At 42.9% G+C, this 24,671-nt stretch overlaps 3 protein-coding genes and 1 long non-coding RNA gene across 4 annotated transcripts in view; 2 read left to right on the forward strand and 2 right to left on the reverse strand.

Annotated features, from left to right (window-relative positions):
* Positions 1-577: 577 nt before the first annotated feature.
* On the reverse strand, positions 578-6,146 carry ppm1nb (protein phosphatase, Mg2+/Mn2+ dependent, 1Nb (putative)). The gene is made up of 6 exons (XM_086227104.1): positions 5,400-6,146; positions 4,663-5,234; positions 3,016-3,133; positions 1,663-1,777; positions 1,473-1,536; positions 578-1,386 (listed from the first exon to the last, which is right to left on the reverse strand). Exons 1-6 carry the CDS (start codon positions 5,803-5,805, stop codon positions 1,369-1,371), a joined length of 1,293 nt encoding a protein of 430 aa, XP_086083230.1. The 5' UTR covers positions 5,806-6,146; the 3' UTR covers positions 578-1,368.
* Positions 6,147-6,422: 276 nt separating this feature from the next.
* Positions 6,423-11,267, forward strand: rtn2b (reticulon 2b). Its single transcript, XM_086226988.1, has 9 exons — positions 6,423-6,607; positions 7,303-7,413; positions 7,759-7,906; positions 9,485-9,692; positions 9,782-9,920; positions 10,024-10,093; positions 10,753-10,799; positions 10,894-10,952; positions 11,030-11,267. The coding sequence occupies exons 3-9, from the start codon at positions 7,894-7,896 to the stop codon at positions 11,154-11,156; spliced, it is 663 nt and encodes a 220-aa protein (XP_086083114.1). The 5' UTR covers positions 6,423-6,607; positions 7,303-7,413; positions 7,759-7,893; the 3' UTR covers positions 11,157-11,267.
* A 2,148-nt stretch (positions 11,268-13,415) lies between these two features.
* The window catches only part of nectin3b (nectin cell adhesion molecule 3b), a 29,256-nt gene continuing 18,000 nt past the window's right edge, over positions 13,416-24,671 (reverse strand). Inside the window, exons 6-8 of the mRNA XM_086226987.1 lie at positions 21,273-21,417; positions 16,600-16,702; positions 13,416-16,283 (exon numbers count right to left, since the gene is read on the reverse strand). Of these exons, the coding sequence (XP_086083113.1) occupies positions 16,110-16,283; positions 16,600-16,702; positions 21,273-21,417 (422 nt within the window). The 3' untranslated portion in view covers positions 13,416-16,109. The remainder of the gene's footprint in view (positions 16,284-16,599; positions 16,703-21,272; positions 21,418-24,671) is intronic.
* Positions 17,001-18,257, forward strand: LOC147248749 (uncharacterized). The gene is made up of 3 exons (XR_015119532.1): positions 17,001-17,060; positions 17,470-17,720; positions 17,832-18,257. It is a non-coding gene; the product is annotated as an uncharacterized LOC147248749 (long non-coding RNA).

Here is a 24,671-nt window from a genome sequence, read left to right on the forward strand (position 1 = left end):
TTTAAGAGTGCTGCACATGTCCTCTGAGCTTCTCGGCTAATACGCTTGTATAAGGTGGTAGTCAGTTTCAGTCAATGTGCAGAAACACACACAAGCTACGGCGTCATCTTAGATCAGTAGCTGCACTGATATAACGTTTGAAGCTTTGCAAACAGGCAACCAGAAACATTTTAATTGGCTGCAATCACTGAGCTTGTTTTATCAATGTCATTGACATTCATAGCAATCATGAGGGAGCGCTGAGATCCAGGCTGCCGAATAGAGCCCATCTAATCACACACAGCCTGTAGAGGACGTCCTCACGTCAATAACTGCTGCACAGACAGTCGCTCGATCACATCAAGAGTAGAAATTCAGGCTCTCCTCTGCTAGCTGGAGGAGAGCCTTCACTATGCAAGGAAACCCATTTCAACTTTTCATCGCGTAACACTGGATTCTCATCACTGCTTTTGGATGACAGGTTTCCTTACAGGAGAGAGAAATCACGAGCCCCCTCAGCAGTCACCTTTGAAAATGGAGAAAAATCTTGGAGAAATGTTTTAGTGGCACAACGTGGGTTAGGAAATAATGCTATTACTCCGACAAAGATTCTTTATTTAGGTTGAAAACAATCTTAACATGTTACATCTATACACAGAAAACTGTTTCATGAAAGATGATAAAATGACCCATTCTGATGCTGTTTGTTTGATCAGCTATACAGAAGATGAATAAGGCAGCACAGAACATGATACAGAAAAAATACATTTCACATGCGATGTACTGAAGGATGTACTTTGACACGTTTCATATAGAAATGGATGGAAATAAATGTATATATGTAGAACCTAATCATTTGAGATATTTTCAATCGCTAAATATAGATTTTAGGGTTCAATCATTCTTACAATCTGTTTTCTAAAACTAATTTAGCGTTTAAACAAAGTAGCTTTTGGTGACAAATCGTTTCTCTTCCAGAAGAAGAAAAGCTGGTCATCAAACTATTATTTCTATTCACCTTTAAAGTACATTACTACATATGCTCACATTCCTTATTTGATTTAGTGAAAATGTACAATTTCACAGTTGGATTTTCAGTTTGTCATTTGTGTTTTCTGAATATGAGGCAGACGTTTGTTGCTGGGTCTCTGAGTACGTTTTACAAAATGTCCCTCTTGTAGAAATATAAAATGTTTTAGGCTTTATTACATCTATTTTTGCATTGTATCTGTTAAAACAAGGTGCTTCTTGCTAGTACGATATAAACAAACATTTCTGTCTGTTCATCATCTCCCTTTTTTTTTGTTTTTAAATCAATTTGGACGCACAAAGAAAACAGCTTTATTATTGACATTGATGGCAGTCCCTCCATGGATCCAGCTGGGTCTCTCAGGAGCCTCCCAGTCCCTGAATGGACAAGTAACACAGGACGTAATGAGGAGTAGGAAATAATGTGTCTTCGGACTCCTGGTTTGAATGTCATGTTAACTTACATTGGGCACTGCAAGCTTGTGTGTCTCTCTTTGTTGATAGTAAGCAGAAATAATGCAGTTCCTCCTGGAATACACAGACGTATCATGAGGTAATATCTCTCTCTCTCTCTCTCTCTCTCTCTCTCTCTCTCTCTTTCTCTCTCTCTCTCTCCCGCTCTCTCTCGCTCCACACACAGTCACACACACTTACTTGCTCTGTATGCCTCCCCCTGGTGGTAATCCGGGAATAACGGTGGATGCAAGGACTGTGAGGACGGACAGCAGGTCAGGCTCCTCCCCTTGAGCGCACAGCTCATCATAAATCTCTGTCACAGATCAAAAAACAGACATTTACATTTGTGACATCTGTTGTTTTTTTTTATATAGTTATGTCATGAATTTACATTTTTTTTTCAATTTGAAGACATTCAGTTGGAGGCTTTTCTTTCCATCTGTAATTTCTTGGCAGGTTGATGGTAAATAAAATAAACTTGTACAGGGACATAACGAGACAATTAATATGAAAGTAAAAATAAACATTTAATAACGACATAATAGAATCGGGGGACCGTATTCAGGAGCTACGGGTGTTAAAAAAGTGCTAAAGCCATGAGCGCACAGTTCGCGCACACAGCTGTACATGTGCAGAGATTATTGCAGAAGATTAGAATACACAAATGTATTTATGTACATGCGATTGCACAGGATTTGCTCAATAGGTGTTTGCATTCACTACAGTAGTGTTTGTCTCACTGACATCAAAAGCGACACGTCCGTCGCTCCTCTGTTACACTGCAGTTACATGCACGCTAGCAGCACATGTATCTCTACAGATGACTTATATCCTATTTAAGATTAAAAGCTGAACACTTAATGTAACAGCAACTTTCCTAAAGAGCTGAGCAGAAGTCAACGGTGCCTTTTTTCAAGGCTGTGGAACATCAGTGAGTTTTTGTTTTTTTTTACCTTTTCTTGTGATTGACTCTTTTTTTTCTTTCTCCACGATATTTGTTGACATCAAGAAAAACAGCCACATCTGAACGGGAGATGTTATCGTTTACCTTAATTTCTGATATGTATACTATACGTTTATTGTTCATATCAAAAGTGGCCAAAATTTCTATTAATGAGGAAAAGTAATGTGTAACTGACAGGCTCGATATCAGATTTCTAACGTTGTTTTAGTCATTTTGTGAGGTTGTCACAGATTTTTTTTTTTTTTTTTAATGTACATGCGTCTGTTCCAGGCACAGTTTGGCCATGAAGACGCTGCTCCTCTACAGGAGGTTAGTTTAAGGAAACTGTATCCAGCTGAAGGGCCTAAAGAGGTCAGTAGTGGATAAATAAGGATTTAAACAAAATACAAATGTGGCAATATTATCATATCAGGCTCACCTGAGGGATAAAAATGTAAAACTAGTAAAAGTCAGGAGTCGAGACCCTTTATCTCAATAAAACAGACAATCAGGAGATTTTATCATTTAAATTAATGATGACAAGAAAATTACTCAGCTGACTATCATCACCAGAGAGTCTAGAGCCTCCCATCATCTCAACAACCCACCAGCTACTTTGGACTCCAGCAGGTCCTCCAGCTCGGCCTCCTGGTGTAATGCCTCGGTGGACAGCTGGGGGGCTCCGGGGAAGCACAGCAAGATGATGCTGATGTTGTCCAAGCTGCCCTGAGAAGCAGAGCGGCATCAACAGATGTGAGCAGTGATGGTTGACCTAACACATGCTTCCATCCTGGGCGAACAGCGTCAGAAATAGATCATTTCCACCTCAAGGTTCATGTCTCTCAGTTGAAGAGGAGCAGGAACATGAGAGAGGATGCTGTGACATTTTGAGGTCATTGTGAATATCAGTGGTTACATAAGAGAGTGACATGATGGACGTGACGGGCAGCAGGAGTGCATCTGAGCTTTTGCAGATGTGGACCATGTTTATCCTGATGTGCCTTTAAGCTGTTTATCCTGGTTTTTAATAGGGGATGTCTTTAATGAGGAGTTTTCTCAGACAGATTTCACTGAAGTTGAGCATTTATTAGTTTTAAAAGCCACAACAGAGCATAATGAAGTGTCTCTGCTGCTTAAATCTGCTTGGGAGGCTAATTCCCTTACAGCTTGCTTATCGTGTAGTGAAGTGGACCTGACTATAGTGGAATAATTATTCTCCCCAGAAGAAGGACGGTACAATGAGCAATTCTGCGTTCTTGAAAATCAACCTTTCCACTGTCTGGCACTCTCAAAGTAAGCGTGGCTGAAACCCGTCACACCCAGAATAACTTCACACCACTGCAGTCTATTTTAGGGTCTTCTCTCAGACTATTGTCATAAGAATTTGAATGATAAGAATGCATTTATTTTTATAGCACTTTTTTTTTTTTAAAAGCAGTGCTACATAGGAAAACCCCAAAAATGAAAATAAAATAAAAATAAAATAAGTAAATTAGAACTGAAATGGAATAAAACCGATGAATTAAAAGTGCAGCGGATAAAAGAGCACGTCATAAAACACAGTAGAATTGAGAACAATTGTTACAAAAGGTAGTGTCCATGAATGTTTAAAGCTGCCTTACACTGATATTTGATCATATGAGTAAAAGAGGTTGCTTGCTGTGATGGAACCTAGGAGCTCTGTGTCAAATCGTAGCTCAGTGTTTTGGCTTCACTGCCAGCAACTTTACTGTTTTGATTCATGGTCTCGGAGCTTTTTTCTCTGCTGCAGTCGACTGACAAATTTCGCAACATGCCGGTGGAGTAACAAAAAAAAAAAAAAAGCCAAACAAGATAAGTTGACACAAACCAACACAGAGCGAAAAGAAGGGTGATGTTTGGACAGCTAGGTTAACGTGCTCTTCTGTCCCCTATAATAAAATATAACAAGTCAGAGCCCACCTTATTTAAGCGAAAATTTTAAAAAAAATGTGGAACTCTGTATACCCTCTGTGCGTGTGTGTGTGTGTGCCATTAAATAACTGTTCTGAATTACCTTGATAAAAACGAGGTCTTCTCGCAAAAAGCAAGACGACCCCTGCAGCTAAATCAACCCAACACAGCCACAGTTGAAGGGATTATGCTGTTATGTAAAATCTGCAGTCCATTAAAAATTATGTAACTGAAATGTTTTTTGAGTGTTCATAATTAGTTCAACATGAAAAACATGCAGAAAAGCGGAAGATGCTGGAGTTCGATAGCTAACGTGATCTGACCTTGTAGAGGCAGAGATCGATGACTTGAGCGCAGACGTCCCTCAGGTCGGTACACACATGCAGACGGTTGTGGATGAACGCGCACAGCTCCTCATTACTGATGGTGTCCCACACTCCATCACAGGCCAGTACCAGAAACTCATCTGCTGGTGAACGTTCCACCACACACACCTCTGGCTCTGGTGAAACCATCTGCTGGGTCGGTGACCTATTCTCCGCCAACTTATAGCTGAAGTCCCCGAGGGCGCGAGAGACTGCCAAGGATCCGTTGATCCTTTGGAGGGAAACTGTGCCTCCTGCACTTTCGATACGTTCTTTCTCCAGAGGGCTGTAAGGTTTGTGGTCCTCGGTTGAGAAGCAAACCTGGCCGGATCGACATAACATGGCCCTAGAGTCTCCACAGTTGGTAAAGTAGATGTAATATGGCGAGATGAGAGTGGCCACCACGGTGGTGCCGCCTCTCTCCCACCCTTCTCGACGAGCCACCGAGTGTAGATGCTTGTCTGCTTGCAGGAAGCCCTTTATTAGTGCCCCCTTCACCTTATCAGGGTCATCCTCCGGTCTCAGGCCACCTGTGCGCACAAACAGATTGTTTCTGCGTCCAAACATTTATCAAAACATCACTCACAATGGAGGACATCAGTACTTACAGAAGACATGGTCATCTATGTTACAAAAGACAACAAGACAAGAACCTTTGACTCATTCTGCTCCTTCATTTGTTCCAGATACCTCACCTGTGGCCAGGATGTGACCCAGAAGGTGCTGGGAGCAGTACTGTGCCACCGTGCTGCCTGCATGTCCGTCAAAGACAGCGAAGAAGCTCCAGTCGGCCAGCTCTCCACCCAGCTGTGGCACACAGTTGTGGAAGTCCTCCATGTTGGCCCTCCAGCCCTGCATACTTCCAAGGGCATAGGTGAGACCCCAGCGGGTGCAGCCCTCTTCTGTTAGCTTGTCCAGGACCGGCCGATCTAGGTAAGGGCTGGGGATGACCTCCTCCTTATCCCCTTCCCCTGGCTGGTCTCCCTCTGCTGCTCCTCCACGGCCCCCTTTGAAGAAAGAGCTGACCCTCTTCTCTGTCTCTTTTACCAGCTGGCGCACAAATGCGGGCATCTCCACATTGCCCTTCCTGGCTGTCCTCATGGCTCTTAAACTCTGGTGAAGTTGGTCACCCCGGTGTCTAAGGCTGGTACGGAGGGCTGAGCGAGGCCTGGTGCTGGGCCTGTGCAGTGTCTGCGTAGCCCTGCTGCTCCAGGGCTCAGAGCATGGCTGCCTGAGCTGATGGATGTAGTCTGTGCTGGCTGCTCACCCCCTCTCCTTGCTCATCTCCTTCCTCTCCTCTCTCCTTCCCCCCTGGAGACTTTCACTGATCAGCGCGCTCTCCTCCACTCATCCTCACTCTCCTCTATGCCTCTGTGATTTCACCTTTTTTCCTAGATTTTTCATAGCTTTTCTCTTCCACCAGCTCTCCCCTTGTCTTGTTATTTTCCCTGCCTCCTCTGTGATTGGCTGGCTATTTATGTGCACCAATCCGTGCTTGACTTGCTCTGCCACTGTCATATTTGAGCTCACCCTCACTCACCAGCTTCCTATCCGCAGCTCTGGACCCTCCCACATCTCTGGTAATCTCAACCTTTGATCAGTCTGGATTACAGGCTTCCAGTGCTGTGGATTACAGGACAATCAGCCATTTAGCGAAGAGCCTGTTTGTGACTGACAGCAGCCAGAACAGGCACAGAGGAAGTGGGTGGAGGCAGGAAAGAAGGCTTGTTTTCATGATACACTCAGATCATCCATTTCTTTCTTTCTTGCACTTAAAACAGGGTCACGGTGTTTCCACTGCCCCCGATCCATGACTGATCATGCACCAGCGGCATCCATCACAAAGAACTGAAATCAGATTGGATTTGTTTTCAACAAATTATGCAGGCAGAGATATTTCATGGTTTGTATTTGATTTCATTTTCTTTATCTATGATGCATTTCTTTGATTTGCGCATGTAATTCACCACAAATAAACAGGCAAAAAAAAAAAAAATCCCATGGGTTAACTGCTGATTCTATTTTGAATGAATTTTGTTTGGAGCCATCAGCCCCCGATCTAATACGTCCACAAGGGGACATCTCTATAATCCTCCATATACTTTGATTTCAGGACGGATGCCAGTCATGCATCCGCGGCTGAGCAAGAAAAGTCAGGTTAACAGCTCGGACTCAGGGGTAAAGCAAATATGTGCGCGCGCTCGCACGTGCGTGTGTGTGTGTGTGTGTGTGTGTGTGTGTGTGTGTGTGTGTGTGTGTGTGTGTGTGTGTTTGTGCATACCAAATACCCAGCACAGTCATGTCACAATGTCGCACCTATAAAAAGTGTTATTTCTCAACCTAAGCAGATGAACACTTTCTATTCACAGCTGCAAAAACCAAGCTCATACACAACTGTACATGAGTGTGAGAAGCGAAATGACTCACGAGAAACTGAAAATCCATAATATGAGAATAATATCTGTGTATGTGAGACCACCGAACATCTGCTTTTGACAGCAAATTAGGTGCATGGACTTATATATATCTTTAATATCTTTAAAAATGTGAAGTACGAGTCATTTGCCTGACAAATAACATGCAGTGTTATATTTTCAGACCGTAGAGGAGGGGTGTGTGCCTGAGACTGACTCTGAGGTGTCATCGAAGTGCTGAAATGTGCTGAAACGCATCATTCTGAGATGAGGTGCCCCGTGGAGAAAAATATCTGTGAGTAAAGAATGACAAGAGAAGCTCCTCAGTCCTTTTCTTCCATGGAACACTGTGTGATTCCAGCTAGATTATAAATTCATTGTTTTTTTTTATGAATGCTGCATACTCAGACTAACATTGTGTTCTTATTAATGCTGAGGGGTGATGAATCTTACACTAACATGGCCTCCGGGTGCAGGTCAACCACCAACTGGCTGAGGATCCATGAGAGCCAGTGGGCACTGAGGGACAAGTACATGCTGATGTCTCAAGTTCCCAACATGAGTGTGTGTGTGTGTGTGTGTGTGTGTGTGTGTGTGTGTGTGTGTGTGTGTGTGTGTGTGTGTGTGTAAATCCAAACAGGGGGTATCCGATAGGGGATAAAATTAGGCCAGCCAGGCCTTATACTGCTGACGGAGCTGGGGTGGCCAAAAAAAGCCTGGGGTGCAAGCCAACAAGTGGAGGAAAGACAGGGGAGCAAGCCGGATCGCTGCTGAAATGGCCACCAAACGTAAGGAAATAAATGGTGACAGTTTGAAGTGAATCAGTTGGTGAATCAGTGCAGATGTCAGGTGGAGGAGGAAGAGAAGGTTTATTTATTTCCCGGCTATGGGGCAGGTGTGAATGAAGGCAGGAAGACCGATCAATACTGAGTCTTTCATTTGGTGGACAGATGAACAGAACTCTGAATTCTGAACTCTGAATGACTGAATGGCTGAATATTGTCATGGGTTTCTTTCTGTAGGCGATTATAGTATAGAGTGTTTACATGCCAGTGCTTTCTTTGTGTTTGATTTTTGTAACTGAGGAGAGTAGCTGAAGTAAATAATACTTACATGCTGGATGTTATAAAAAAAAGGCTTCTGGGAAATAAGAAAACCTGATAAATGCTTTCTGAAATGTTTTCATGTTGCAGGTTTGAATGTGCACGAGTGTGTGTGTGTGTGTGTGTGTGTGTGCGCGTGTGTGCGTGTGTGTGTGTGCGTGTGTGTGTGTTTGTGTGTGTGTGTGTGTGTAAATGGATGAATCAGTTGCTTGTGTTTGTAGGAGATTTTGTGTCTCTGCAGTGGGGGTTATTCAAATAATTGGATTAGCTCATTCACTGTTCTGCTGCTCATTGTAGATCTAATATACTCTGAGTCATTGTATGATTATTATGCAAGTATTTCTTATTCATTCTTAATGGTTTAGGGTTCAACAAAGCAATGCATTCATTCAGACATCTTTTGGGCACATGGAAAAGAAATACATGAACTAGATTTGTTCATTTATCTGAATAAGAAGAAGTCCAAGTTCTGTGCCTGCTGATCTGATGCTGGTTTATTAAGCTTTTCCTTCTCAATGTTCCATTTTTTCTTTGTGTTGCTCTTCATGCTCATCTTTCTGGTAACATGTAATTTAGACTAGAAAGTCACATGGCCGTCTAGCAACTGAAGGGTTGCTGGTTCGATCCTCACTTCCTCCGGTGACCATGTCCAAGTATCCTTGAGCAAGATACTGAACCCCTCATTGCTCCTGATGACCCTGTGACGGACTGGCGACCCGTCCAGATTGAACCCCGCCTCTCGTTCAATGTCAGTTGGGATGGGCTCCAGCCCCCCCTCGACCCTAAACGGATAAGCAGTATAGAAGACGAATGGATGGATATTACAGTATATTATGTTATTAAGGCTGATGAAACAGCACTTCACGCAGTTACCATTTGTATGCACCAACTTGTAAGAGACACTGGATCCTACATTCTCTCATGCTGCATCTTCATGAGGTCTTTTAGTTTTCGAAGTAGTAAAACACTACAAATCAAAACATCATTTAAACCAGAATGACACCAGTGGGTGCGTAATCTATCTGATGCAACACTACTGACTCTGACTATGAATAAATGTTCATACAGCAAAGTGATACAAAATAAAAGCTGGAAATGACCAAGAAATTTGCACCAAAATGAAAAACGGATCAGATGAACATAGTGCACCTAATGAATCTTTCTGTGTGAGAGCAGATAATTTCCATTTCTGTCACAGACTCAGTGGAATAATCACACGTTCATGTCTTACATCCTCCCTCATGTGTTCACCTCTGCTTGCAGTCATGGATTTGGTGTATTGGAGGAACGTGATGAAGACCGGCGTGGTGTTTACGGGGCTGGTTGTCACCCTTGCCAGTCTCTTCCAGATCAGCGCCATCACTGTACTCTCCCACGTCTGTCTGGGTGTCATGTGCATCACCTTCCCCCTCCGCCTTTACTACAAGCTGCTGGAGCTGCTGCGCTGGAACCCTGGGGTGCACCCCTTCCAGTGAGTGTTTACCAGTTTTACCAGCACTTTTGGACCTCCTCTAGTATTTTATGAACACGTTGCCTGAAAGGGTGTGCCTGTGTCTCCAGGTCCTACCTGGACTATGACAACTCTCTGACAGATAAGGAAACGGTGGCGCTGGTAGAGGAGGTGGTGCTCCTGATTGCATTTGCGATCTCAGAGATGAAACGTCTTCTTTTCATTGACAACATGATGGACTCTATTAAGGTTCGATGACTCATAAGCTGACCAATAAACCTTGATGGCCCGACGGAGTCTGAAATCTGTCTGTTAACAACCTCTGATGCTACTTCTGTCTTCTTTCTCTCAGTTCATTGTGCTCTTGTATATGTTGACGTACGTCGGCGTCCTAACCAACGGACTGACGCTGGTCATAGCCAGTGAGTGGCAGATTCACTTCACACAATTGTGTTCTCAAACCCAGAGGACTAAGTGCATCTATGGAATCTGGATTTACTAGAATATTTTAAACTGATGCTCTTGCAGCTCACAAGGAACTGATTTTTTTTTTACTTTGCCAATTATTTTCGAGCTGTCGTCACATGAACTCACACATTAACCTTGTGTTTTCCAACATTTCTCCTACGAAACTTGTGTGTAACAGTGTTATATTGCTGGCACCAAATTAGAGACATGTCATCTATAATTCCCAAATGTTCCAATATTTCACCAGAAATCAAAGATTGGATTGAAGTTCAGAAACTGGAACAAATTTATGTTTGAACCCTTCACAGAGCAAACTCATATAGTTTATAGTCACTTCCCAGCTGCTGCTCACACAGTGATGCATCATTCAATATTAATAATATACTTGTTTCCTGCACAGTGAATTCTTTTGCATTCAGCTGACAATGCTGCTGTGCTTTCTTTCGAGTGGGACTGACTTGAGTATTTTTCAACTGCACAAGTGCCACTTTTATTTGGGAAAAGGTTCTAAGTTCTGCTGCTCTTCCTCTGAATGTCATTGAAACATCATGGTTCTGGTTAAAAGAAACACTGACAAAAATTAAGATTGTGTTACACGTTCTGTGTGTTACAGCTGTGATTGGCATTTTTTCCTTTCCTCTGCTCTACAAGAAACAGCAGGTGAGGTTGAAAGCATGCATCTCCTCCAGCAGGTAGTTCAGGAAATATGCATGACAGAGGACAAACATGCTCTGACCCGTCGTTTCCATGGCAGGTGCGGATAAGGAGGACAGTACGGGCTGTCAAAGCTTTTGTCAAGAAAATCAAAAAGCAGTGAGTAAACTTTCTTTGAATAAAATATCTTCTCATGTGCTCTTCATGACATTTTTGGCACATTTGTTTTGCTGCAGGTGCCTCAGTCTGTATGAAAAGGTGAGACCCTCAGCTGCCGCTGCCCCAAAGCCCGCACCAGTGCTTGCACCTGCAGCTGCACCTGCAACTGCAGCCGCCTCCAAACAGAAAGCGAAGTCAAAGTAACGTGAAAGCACCCAGGACTTGTGATTTGATGAATGATGGAATGGTGCATCTTCTGTGCAGCCGCTCATTTCCATGTGCCCGCCCTGACGTTTGCTTTGGAGCATGATCTAATCAACCCTGACAGCTGAAACAAAGCTGCTATTCACTCAAGAGGAGGGAGGGAGGGAGGGGAGCTGACAGAGGAGAGGAATTTGATTTACTGAGGTGCTTTCTGTGGGCAGCGTTTAATAGAGCTGGTTCACAGATCCACGTCAAGCACGGACAGCCCAAAAGATCCCTGGTTTTATGGTGGTAACAGGTCTACTTTACATGAGCTGCAGAATTATTCATGCCAAAGCAATTAGGATGAGTGCTTTTTTAATTATTATTTAATATCATTTGATTGCAGCTGAATAAAACAGACATGAACATCATCCCAATTATGTATCAGTATGAACTTTCTATTATGCAACTCATTCCAACTTTTATGAGACTTACATAAGGAGCGGAGAGAGCATTGTCCTCTGCGCTTCATGAAACCGAATCTGTTGAAGCTCAAACAGTTTGCTGGTTAAAGGTACAAAGTGTGACGATGAGAAACAAATGGAAACTTTTAAAATTAATCTTAATTGAACCGTGACAAGAAAAGACATCGACTTATAGCACAAAAAAGCTTTTACTTTGCAGGAAAGACATGATTAACTGGAACTTCCGTTGCCAAATACAGTGTATTAGTTGTATTAGTTGTATCGGGGGTTGGCCACCATGTTTTACCATTACAACCTTACTTACTCCGTAGAAATAGTCTTAACTCGACCTCAATCACTCTCGGTTCCTGTTACTAACTTCCTGTGTTGGCCTTTTTAGATAACTGATCTTAACATGATTTTGAACATCTCATTTCTGCCTCGTATATACAAGATTTTGCTGCAGTTGAGAAACGTTTGTTCTCAAGTCTTCACTTCCTGTTTCCCCTCTCACTTTGGATTACTGGCCATTACAAGCACAAACACTCTGTGTGTGCTGTGCTCTAGTTTCACTCCAGAAAAGGACCATTTCATTTACATTATTTTTGCCCAGGAGGAGCAGAAGACACAAAGCATGAACCAAAATGTATGTAGGCCTGAATGCAATATAATAGTAACGGATCATTACTTAAGAAAGTTGATGGCAACCAGCAGCTTATGAGAAAATTTAGTATGTGTTGAGTTTACCCTCTGACCTAAAACAGCTTGATGAGCCTAAATATGTGGCTCTTTGGTGGGCAGTGAGATTTTAGAGCTGCCTGCTGTGGCTGTAAACTATGGTGATGAAGACCCAGATTGGTAAAGTTTATGGCCAGAGAAAAAATAGCTGAAATTTGCATTAAAGCTCCCCAGACCTGAGTTAACCTACAGAGAGTGCCAGGAGGACATACTCATGAGATTCATTACATTTGATTCGATCCTGTTTGGAGTGGATTCTTGTGTGAACCAGCTGTACCGTCAGCTGCCCTCAGAGGACATCTCATCAGATAAATTCGGCAGATTCTATTTGTAAAAATAGTCGTTAACCTTTTTGGATCTGAAACAGAAAGACACTTTTCGAAGAAGAGGTCATTTGGCTTTTATATCCTGTGAGGTCGCATCTCGTGTCCAGAAACAACCGCAAAAGCATGACAACGTGACAACTCGGATTCATGTAAAAAAAAAAGAAGTCCAAATCGAGACAACTGTCAGAGAATGTGTGTGTATATAAAAACGCCTCAGTGCTTGATTTGGTCACATAGCGCAAAGCATCAGCATCAGTCTTTTGAACCCACAGTTTTTCTGAGGTATCTAGAGAAGAAGAAGAAGAAGAAGAAGAACAACAACAACAACAACAACAATACGGGCACTTTAGTTGTGACACTGAGAGTTGTAGGTGCTGGGTGTTTGTGTTGCAAATTGTCATTTAGATAAACTGCTAAAACCATACAAAAGTACAAGTGTATGGGTTTAAACCTGGGCCAATAAAGTGGAAATTTCTGTTTGCTGCAGTTGGTGCTCACGTGTGCAGCTGTTCTCATACTAACACGTCTTAATGAGCTGTAGGCATTTGATCGAATGTAACATTGTGTATCTATAGATAATTTTGGTTTTATTTGCCCAGAAACCACACGTCACTTTCCATTTGACCTTTTGCAGTTTAAGTTAACAAGAATGAACCAATAGTGTTACATTGCAGCTATGCAACAGTGGCAGCAGCTGATATCGATATTCTTATGTCTGACATCTTTGTTATCTTTTTCTATGCAGATGTATCACTTCATTAAACTGTAAAAAAAAAAAAAAGTGCAGCAAAAATAAAGGTTGGTTTACATATTGCTGTAGGTATTTATTATTTTTTTAAACAGTTATTTCTTGTTATGTTGCTCCCCAATAAAAATGTTACTTGAAAACCCCCCTGAGTGAAATAAACTTATTTGTAACTTATGTGACAGAATGCAGTTTTTAAAGTCAATATTGACTTGACATATCAGAGATTAGGTTGACACAGAGGAAGCAACTAAATGCAGTTCAGCCATTGTTAACTGTACTTTGAACGCTTTAAATAATCTTGGCTCAAGCATTTATTTCCTCTGTGCTATCATCGCTGCAACTCCACAACTTACGTGAGTCTGTATCTCTGAGCTGATATCAACTCTGGCTCAGTACTGCAAACTCATACCCACCATGACAGTGTATTTATAGGCTTCATTAAAGCGGCGCAGCTCCTCTTCCATAAAAACTAGACATTACCATGTTTTATTCTGGTTTTTGTTGACTGAGCCATCTTTGACCACTAGATGTCACTATTGGAAAGTGGCAGCTGAGCTTCATCACCAGACGTCAGCGAAGCTTGGAGAGAAATAAATGAACCCTGACAAACATTTTCATCGGTGTGATGTCTGTTCTTTGAGGGTTTCACCTCTTAAAATACAAACATCAGCTTCACAACTGTTCCCTTTGATTTAAGCAGCGTTTTCCATCTGCTGTGTGAATCAGAGAGGATGAAACATGGCTGACCTTGAGATTCATTCTCCTCTAAAACACTTCACAATTCTCTTAAACCAAGGGTGTATTCTCTTGTTTCCACAGCCAGTGACACATTTGGAGCTTTTCTTCATTCTTTCAACAAAAACTCCTTATCTAATCTTTCAAAGCTGTTCAGATATTTCCTTTTCTCTCTTTTGTCTGTAAAGTTTCAGAGGTCACTGTAAGGCCATGTGTCACTGGTGCAAATTCAGCAACAACTTGCATTTTAATACACAAATCAGACAAGAAAACAGCTTGTAACCATGTGAACACAGCACTTACTCAGAGGGATTACCCCCAAAATGTCAGTATGGCACTTAAAACTGATATCATCCAAAATATTCAGGATGAAAGTCAGGCAGAGCATATTTGACAGGATATCAAATACACAGCGCATCCATGACAGCATATATATATAAAAACACAAAACACTAATATCATTTTAACACTCTTGTCTCCATGACTAAAAAAATGGTAACAAACTCTACTTCAGTTTACTGACACAGATGACAAATTTTCACAATTCAAATCTAGGGTTTTCTCTATGAACACACAGCGAGTCAAAACATGATAATGTACCTTACTGAATTCCTTCATGGTCTCAGGGGAGCAGCAGACCTGGTTTGTTTGGTCTGATATGTGTGAGGATGCAGAGTATCAGCTTCATCTTTGTGCTACTGACGGCAGAAAAAACACAATTGGTGTCTCGGATTCGATGGATCATAACAATTCTATCTGCATCGAGAGCACAAGCTGATGAGGGGACAGATAATGTGAGTCGCACCCTTTCAACGGTCCGGTTTCTCAACAGAAGTTTTGTAGCAGGATAAATCATGCAATCCTCATGAATAAAAGATATTAGAAAAACAAACCAAAACAAACAATGCTGAGGGAAAAAATAAAGAGAAATAATCAAAATATAGCCACTTCATATTAGCGGCTAGTTAGCTTAGCTTAGCTTAGCATAGCTTAAAGGTCCCATGACGTGCTTTTTTTTCCCCCCAGTTCCCTTTGTTAATTACTCATTTATCTCTTGATTGAAAAACATATTTGGGGAAAAAAGTATTTTCAAATCAAAAGTCAATTCTGTACAAAAAAAGAAAAAAAAAAAGACAGGTTTGATGGCTCAAAGGGGCGTGTACTAAAATGCTCACACACGACGCCCAGCGCAGCCCCAAAAGACCTTTTCCCTTACACTAACATTGTGAAAGAAGTGAGTTTAAAATGGTGGATTTAACCGTCATGATGAGATCCATCTGGTCTGATAACATTTGGACAATTCGAGGGGACAAATTAATAAATTATTTATCAGCATTTGTTTGCAAAGCGCTGCCCAAATGAAGCCAGGGTGGTCAGTTCAGTTCAGTGTACACGCTCTATTGTGCAGGGGGCGTTATACACGTTCAGCATTATTGGCTGACGTAAACGCCAATCAATGTCTGGTGCAAGTCCCTCCCTGTCTTCATGATTTTATCAGAGTTATGCAAATATGTTAAAACAAATAATAATCTGATATTTGTTTGCCTGGGCCTTCAAAGAGTTGGAATCAGAGAACCTGATGAATCAGTTTACTAGCACGTCTACAGTCACTAACAGACACGTTATTGTTGTCGGATAATTTACTCATGAACTGATTCGCTGGACTCTTTGTTTCCAGGAATCTCATCATCTCTCTTCAGGAAAACTCCTGGAAGATAGTAAGGTAATTTTGTCACCTTTAACAATTTACTTCCAGTCTCTATGTTACTTTGAGCTAACTGGGTGAGGTATCACTATCCTACAATAAGACATGAGAGTACATCCTCACATCTACGTCTTAGCAGGAAAGCAAACAGGTACATTCCTCTAAAGTCAAACTATTCCTTTGAGAGAAATAACATTTTTTACAATTAAGTGTGAAAACTTTTTGCAAAGAGAAAAGATGCCAATGATGGTCCAGTCACACATAATGCTCCCGGTGGTTTATGTACACCCGGTCTGTCCCACTCTGATGACACACCCACTCCAGGCTGGTCAGCTGCTGGTTGGAGGCCTGCGTCCTGGGGGGGCCCGGTCGAGCTGTGGGTGAACGCTGCCTCTCAGTCGGCTCATGCCTGCGCTCGGCCCTGCGAGTCTGGATGTTGAAAATCATCGTGGGACATCATTCACATACACACAGATTTTTTTTTTTTGATGAGTCATCGTAAGCGCCATACGGACTCAGAATGTTTATCTAGGTGAGGCTAAAAAAAGAACACTGAGTTGAGATGAGAACATAAATTAAAGTTTCAACAACCCTTCATATTAAATGAGTACAGACATTATTCCTCCTTTTTGATAAACACAGATAATGACCTCAGCATTTCCTGTGATGACTCATCATTTGCTAACCAATTGTTCAAATTAGAGACAAGTATGTAATGATGCAGACGCACCGAAGAGGCTTTTACCTGACACAGCCAGGCCACCTGTGATGCGTGGACACCCAAGGGAACGGCTGGCGCTCTCTCAGAGTAGGGAGGAGGCGGCTTGTGTGTCGGAGGAAGATCAATGCTTCAGAGGATTACAAAGAGAAATGACGTTAATTAGAGAGTTTAGCTGGACAGAATGCACCGATGGAAAGAGCAAGTTGAATTCTTGTAAAGAAAAAGAACAAACTGACACACTTACAGGCACACTTCATCATTTCTACCCACACGGGTCAGTTTATTCAACCCGAACGTACAACAAGCCAACGTCCTCTAGCACTGTGGACGATGCAGTAATGTCCTGATGATGTCAGAGTGATGTCATCAGGGGAGTTTGAGTCATAAAAGCTGGCATTTGAAAAATGTGAGTGCAGTGAGGATCAAATGAAAGACAATATTCAGTAGCATCATGGGAAATGTGGGATTTTAACTGTGCACTTGAAGTAAGGAATAATGTCTGGAGTTTTCAGAATGTGATTTTAAAAATCATGGAGACACAAATGATATTGATCCAGTAATACTAATGACGTGTAAATCAATGTTCAAGATGAATGGACTTTAATTCATAACTGTTGGTTATTTATTTCTCTGAAAAAGCCCAAATTGTTTACCTATAGATTAATTGCGTATGTATGTGTGTGATATGTAGATGTGTCCTTATGTATTTACATACATACACACATTTTATATTGATATATGGGAATGATATATACAAAGAAAAGATCAAAACAATAGTTAATAGATATGTATGTTGTCAGATATAGATTTGCAATCCAAAATGAAACCATAAGGTCATTAGGAAAATGGTGAATAAATGTATTTTAGAAATGGATTTTTATATATTTGTCACAGGCCTCCCTCCACCTGTTCCATATTCTCCTAATGAGCACACCAACATTAGAGCCCGCTGGAGGTGTACTTATACCCCAGCCCTTCACCCTGTTCTCCGCCAGATCGTCAAGTTAACTCACACTTCTTGGAGTCCAGAAACCTGTGTTCCCTAATCCTGCCTGACCTGCCTGTCTTCCTCCCTGCCTGCCAGCCCTGCATAATCCCTTTCCTCTCTGCCTGGTGTCCCTGCCCCTACATCTTTGGATTTCCAGGTACCGATCTATGCCTGAAACCTTGGCCACGCCCCTGTCTGCCCCCCTCCCAGAATTTTTTCTAATAAACACTAAAAGTGAGCTGATGTGTTTGGGTCGTCTTCTTGTCAGTACGATCTGGCCAAGAATGGACCCAGCCTCGCTAGAACCCATCCGTACTGCACTCGAAGTACCAAGCAAGATGATGAACACCCAGGAGGATCGGCTGGGATTCCTGCATCGCATGGTCGGAGAGATGGCTTGCAGCCAGGACGCACTGTAGGCCCGTGGGCTGGAAAGACTGACCTCTGCAGCCACTCCAGTCTCCACTCCACCCCAGATCCCACCTTCCTATAACTCCTCTCTGCCTTGCCTGCTTCACCAGTGCTTTCCTGTCCTGACCACCACTTCAAGTTCCAACCTCATTTCCACCCCATGGATAGAGCCAGGATTGCTTTCGTCATCTCCCACCTGTCTGGAAGAATGGAAGCCTTAGCTTCAGAGAGCCTCAGAGATTAACCGCTCCTTCCCAGCCTTCACAGCTGCAATCCAGGCCAACTTCCAGCAACAAGTCCCAGCCCCAGTTCCAGTAAAGCTGAAACAAGGAGATGGAATGGATGGTGAATATGTTGTGGAGCAAATGTTGGCAGCCGAGAGCCAATAGAGCCTTGTCGGATGTATTCCTGGAGGAGCAGTTGAACGAACTCCAGGATCGATGAATTCCCATGGACCTCCTGGAGGACCTGGATAGGTGATTGGACTGGTGGGAAGGACTGACAAGCGACTCTGGGAGAGACACAGAGTTCGCAACCAAGCTATGGTCCAGTCCTCCCAGTCCAGCGGTGGATCCAGTGTGTTTCCTCTGTTCACCTTCCAGAGGAACCGATGCGGCCCCTCAAGAGCGGTCCAGGCAAGTAAAGGAGAACCTCTGTCTGTATCGTAGCAAGTTGGGCCACATCGTCCAGACCTGTTGGGCAAAATAAACAGGCTTGCCAGTAGCTAGGAGAATACTGACGAGCCAGGGAAATCACCTCTTCCCCAGCTCTACCTCTCAAATCTACCTGTACCTGCCAACCAGATCCTGGATGGTAGTGGCTCTAATCGACTCCAGGGCCAATGATCACGTCATGGGCAAGAACAAGGCTAAGCAACTGGGGATTCCAACTGTTCCCCCTGGACATTCCCTGCCAGCACATTGGATGGCCACATCATGGGGACCATCACACACCAGACAGCGCAGGTACAGATGGTGATCTCAGGAAACCACACCGAAAGCATCAGCTTCTGTGTGTTGAATACGTTGAAGGCATCTACCAACTCACCAACTCACCAACTGTGTGACTGTGCCATAGAAATGCTACCTGATACCACCCTCCCACAGGGACGCCTATATGCTCTGTCCACAGGGGAATGAGAAGCAATGGACACTCACATCAGTTAGCTGTTGGCTGCAGGTATTTTCTGCCCTTCTTCCTCCCCAGCAGGTGGAGGATTTTCTTTGTGGAGAAGAAGGACAAGACTCTGTGGCCCTGCATGGATTATGGAGGACTGAACAACATCACTGTAAAAAAGAGGTACCCTCACTCCCACTCATCTCCTCAGCCTTGGAGATACTGCAGATGGAATTCACCAAGTTGGACCTGAGGAACGCCTACCACCTGGTTAGGATTCCAGAGAGTGGAAGACTGCTTTTTATACCCCTTCTGGACACTACGAATATCCGGTCATGCCATTTGGTCTAACTAATGCTTCTGCGGTATTTCAAAACTTGATGTGCGCCGAAACTTTGTAAATCATTTTTGTTTTTGTGTATCTGGATATCTGATTTTTTCTGGCTCTCAGACAGAACACAAACTACATGTCTGCATGGCTCTCCAGAGGGTGCTGGGCTTCAGAGGCTTCCGAGGCCTTCCAGACCCTGAGGAAAAGGTTCACCTCTGCCCCTATTTTTCAGGTACCGGACCAGAACCGTCAGTTTGTGGTGGAGGTGGCTACTTCAAGCACCATGCTTCTCACACTCCAGAAAGCTGCATTCCCTTATCCTGCCTGCCCTCCCTGCCTGCCTGGCTTCTCCCCTGCCTGCCAGCCCTGCAGAATCCCTTTCCCGTCTGCCTGGTGTCCCTGCCCCTACATCTTTGGATTCCCTGGTACCGACCTACACCTGAACCTTGGCCACGTTCCTGTCTGCCCCCCCCCTCCCAGAATCTGTTCTGAAAAAGACTAATAGTGCACCAGCTGATGTGTTTGGGTCCTGCTTCATGCTTCTTGTCAGTTTTAATATGAATGCAGATGTATGCACTGTATTTACAGTACATGAGACAACATCATGACTTCAATAAGTAAGCTAGTAAAAGAATATTAATAAGAGGAGGACAAGAAGAAGAGGATTAAAAAGTTCATACTCCTTTATGGATATCTATTAAGGGTTTTTTCATTTTATTTTGTTTGTATATTTATCTTAACTACTTTCATTTTTTTCACTTTTGAAGAACAAAAGTATTTCAGAGGTAAATTCTGATCTAAAGAATAACCTATTCATTAACTCAGATCTCAGTCTAGCATCTAGAAACTGACCTTGGCCATTCATAAAACTATGTCATGACAGACATTGATTTTTTCGACGCTGTATTTCACTTGATGCAGCGCTCCTCTTTCATACTCAGGAGTACAGTCAGCGCTGGCTGTCCTACACTCTTGTGTGTGTGTGTGTGAGAGAGAGAGAGAGAGTGTGTGTGTGTGAGACGAAGGAGAGGGACAAGGCCTGGGGCCGCCTCCCCTTGTCATCCCACTGGGGCATCCAGCCACGGTCACGCTTAAGATGCTAAGTTTGTCGTGGCACTGACCACACAGCAGGATACACCATCCTGTAGTGTCGAGGGAGTGATGCAGGACTCACCAACATCACAGCACAAATGTCTGAAGGTGAGAGATCATCACAACCACCATCTCATCATCAGTGAGTTTACTACCAAGGTGATGAAATAAGATTGACTTCTTTGTAATTGACATGAATTTGGTAGCTTGAGTGACAGTATTAAAAACATCAGGTTTATTTAGCGGTTAGCTTCAACCCAATGACGCACTAATACGGATGAATGAGGAGAACCGAGCAGTGACATTGAGGATATGGTCCACAGGTTCATAGTATTGATCTGTATGTCAGGGTTAGAGGGTTAATCAGCAGTATTGGACACATAAAACACACTTTTATGTTACTGAGTAGACTTGAGTGTTAAATAGAAGCAGAGTTGATAAAATGTGCTCCCATCACAGTTATTTAGAACTAGTCACAGGACTCTGGTAGAGATGAGTGTGACCCAGCTCCTTCTGTAAATAATTTAACCTCAGAGTCTTTGGTGCACTATCAGAATAGACCCAACTAAATAGGGCAAGCGCCCGCTGCCATGACAGCAATGATCTCCCACCCCTGCTCCAGGGCGTGATCCACCGCAACACCCTCCACAAGGAGCAATTCCTTCAATGCACCAGCAATCTTCAGACAACCTGGTGAGGCTTCATGTCGATAATGAACCAGTCAAGCTAACTCTGCAGTGAATTATTTGCTAGACTTACACTTTGTCAGTAAAGGCTGGTGGCGGTGCCTTGCGAGCAGTGAGGATCACGATGATGAAGACGGAGATGAGGAAGAGAGCGAGGACCGCGCCCATCACGGCGCCGGCCACGGCGATGGAGTTTGACCTCTCCGCCTGAGACTGTTCTAGGAGTAGAAAGAGACTTTTAGTGCACCACAAATCAGTCAACACGAGAAACAACAATAAGAACTTGATTATGAGCCAGGTGTCGTCAGCGTCCCACAGGGTCAGAAACTCCCTGTCCAAGTTCAACCTGGACCTCGAAGGAACACTGGGAGTAACAGTATAGCATAATTTCATTTATTATCATGCATCCTCTGTCCTCAAGGAGTGTCCTCCTGGGTACTCTGGAGAGGATGAACAATCCTGACTTTGAGATGTGAGCAGAAATGAGGGAAATATAAATCTTATATACTCACTGAATGATGTCAAGAGGTAATTTCAAAGATGTGCACATATAAAACATTGACTATGTAGCATAAAAAGCTCCATTGTCTTCAAAAGGCTTGAGTGATGAATTGAAGTAATGATCAACCATCTTACATGCAGGAGGCAACACAGGCATTAATACATGTAATAGACACAGTCTATAAAATGAGAGGCCTAAAAGAGCCATGACTGTACCACCCAGAGCCAAACTAGATCTGTCTATTATCTGAAGGCAGGGACCTGGACCTGGCTGTGAGGCATGTTATCTCTCTTCCTTGCCAAGGAAATTTGTAAAATACCTGTGAGCTTCTCTTTATATTAAGTGCGTCAACAGTGACAGATGTGATGCACAAAGTTATGTGCAGGAGAGCGCCACCTACTGGCTGATGAGCAGCACTTGCGCAGTGCCTCAATAGGGCTGAGAGCTGGGGACAGAGGACACTTGACTGCCAACTAAAGGAAGTTTGTTCTTTATTACTTTTCATTTTTGTAGTCTCAGAACTCCTCTAAGAACTGTTTTGAAAGAAGGGTCCATGGATTCTCTGTGCAGATTTAGATATACAACCTATGAGCAAACTGATGTTCGTGGATTCTGAAAACTTTTTATGGAACAAAATCCAATGCAGATTGGGCGTGGCAGACATCATGAGATCCGGCTCCATTCAGTGAATGCCTGCATGTCTGTTTTTAAAAAAAACAACAACAATATGGCGGTTGCAGGCCAAAACATGCTTATGTGACTATAGCAACACCGGCTGGTATAAAACCTACAAGTTTCTATGTTTTTGACCATATTTAATTCCTCACAAATCATTTGGAGGGAGAGAAAGAAAAAGAGGTTTCCCTTTAGTTATAAAGTCCATTTCTGCTAACAGTGCCGCCAAAATCCTACACACGGGTCCTTTAATACCTTTAATTCAGTAGACCTACCGAGTAAAGGTGGAACCAACTTTTGAAAGAAAACTACTGTACCTAATGAGTTAACAGTCAAATAGAATTAAAAATGCAACCAGTGAGTTGAAGCCACACCATGACTACATTTAGAAAACACTTGTCTTGCATGATCTTGTTATAAATATGCTGTGCTTTTCTATGACATGTTTGTTCAGTGATAACAAATAAGCGCGCACACACACACACACACACACACACACACATATCTTATATATATATATGTATATATATATGTGTATATATATATATGTATATATATGTATGTATATATATATATATATATATATATATATATATATATATATATATATATATATATATATATATATATATATATGTATATATATATATATACATATGACCTTCATGGCTGCAGTTTAAGTTCAATTGGAGGTCATGTTACATCTTCACCCTCTTGCTCCCGCCATCCATTAATGTCTGTCTTCTGTCTTTTGTGTGTTGAAACACTGTCGTAATGAATTTGCTTTGTTAGACCATATGCTTGCATACGCGCCATGCTGTCCACTGAAGGGATTAGGATTAATCGTGGTTAAGATGCATTAAACTCACAGAACAGCAAGCTTTGGCCAATCAGCAGTAATGTGTAAACTGATTGTTGGCCACTGAGGAAACTGGAGGACAAAAGGTGACAGGAAGAAAAACGCATGTGTAATGGTCAATTCCAGTTGATTTAGCTGTTGAGGTGGTGGACGGGGGAAAAAAATCAATAATGTGCCGAGATGAGAATCCTAAATAACAGTTCGATCATGATGCAGATTAGACATACTGGGCCTTTTGAGCTTCACCCCTGAAAGACACTTCTTTCTGGTATCCTCCCTCCTTGTCCTCTAACAATTAATAACAGTTCACTTGCTTTTGACAGTGATGACTAGAGCCGTGCGAGTTGATCAAAATGCCTTTAAAAATGTAGTTCATCAAGCTGCTGATTTAATTCCTGATGACACATTCATGATGTGACAAGGACTACATGCAGCTGTGAATGCACGGAGCACCCTCAGCACTCCATTTTATCACGCTGGAGTAGGACCTCATTTGTTCAATAAATGAATGAATATGGAATCAATTGAGGAAATTTCTTTTGAAGTACAGATCTTAGGAAAATGATGAATTATGCACATTGTGTTCCTACATGGTTTTAGAAGTCATTTAGTTATAAATAAGGTTGGGGACAATTATGTGCATCAACATCAGTTAATTTATCAGCCGTTGTGGAGGGGTGTGGATTAGTGGTGGATCAACCGTCCCCCAGACTGGCATCTGGCTCCAGCGTGAGGCTCCTTCCCTCAACTGCACGTCTCCTACTTCAGCACTTTACCAGACACACACATCATCTCTGTGAGGCCAGGAAAAGTACATGCTGATGCTCAGCGAGGTCAGCGAAGCAGACCATGAATTAAACACAACACACCTCGGTGACCTGAAGAGAAGTGAGGGAGTGACAAAGCAACCCCTCCCCCTCCCGCCACAACCATCTGAAAATGGCAGGGTCAAGGGTCATGCTATCGCCCACACAACAGACCCTGTGGGGTGTAGATGCTGATGTCACACACGGGGTGGGGCAGATAAGGCAGATGAGTCTATCAGTCTTCAGTGCTGCAGTATTTCCAGCTTTGATTGTGTCCATTTGATCCCACTTCAGCTGTGGAGTCAATATCAGAGCGTGTCACAGCTCCTCTCATCCCTCTGCTGCCTGACTAAAGATCCTTCTCTTATGAGAAGTATACTTGGAAACTATTGTGTTGCAGGTAAAAAATTCTAATCCATGATCGTAGATCTTCAACCCGAGTGTGTAAAAACTACTTTCAGCGTGGCACTGACATCATCACCACCACTGTGTCTCCTCAGCCTGCACCGCTTCAAGGTCAGGACTGCTGCGACCATGACAGGAAGACTGGGAGGTCATCCGAAATCAAGACTTTTAGGGGAAGTGTGTCTTGACAACCCAGAGTGCAAGCTAAACAATGTCAAGGTCATG

Source organism: Aulostomus chinensis, chromosome 15 (genome assembly GCF_037954235.1).
Source record: "Aulostomus chinensis isolate RoL2024-O1b breed Wild chromosome 15, RoL_Achi_v1.0, whole genome shotgun sequence".
Taxonomy (NCBI): Eukaryota; Metazoa; Chordata; class Actinopteri; order Syngnathiformes; family Aulostomidae; genus Aulostomus; species Aulostomus chinensis.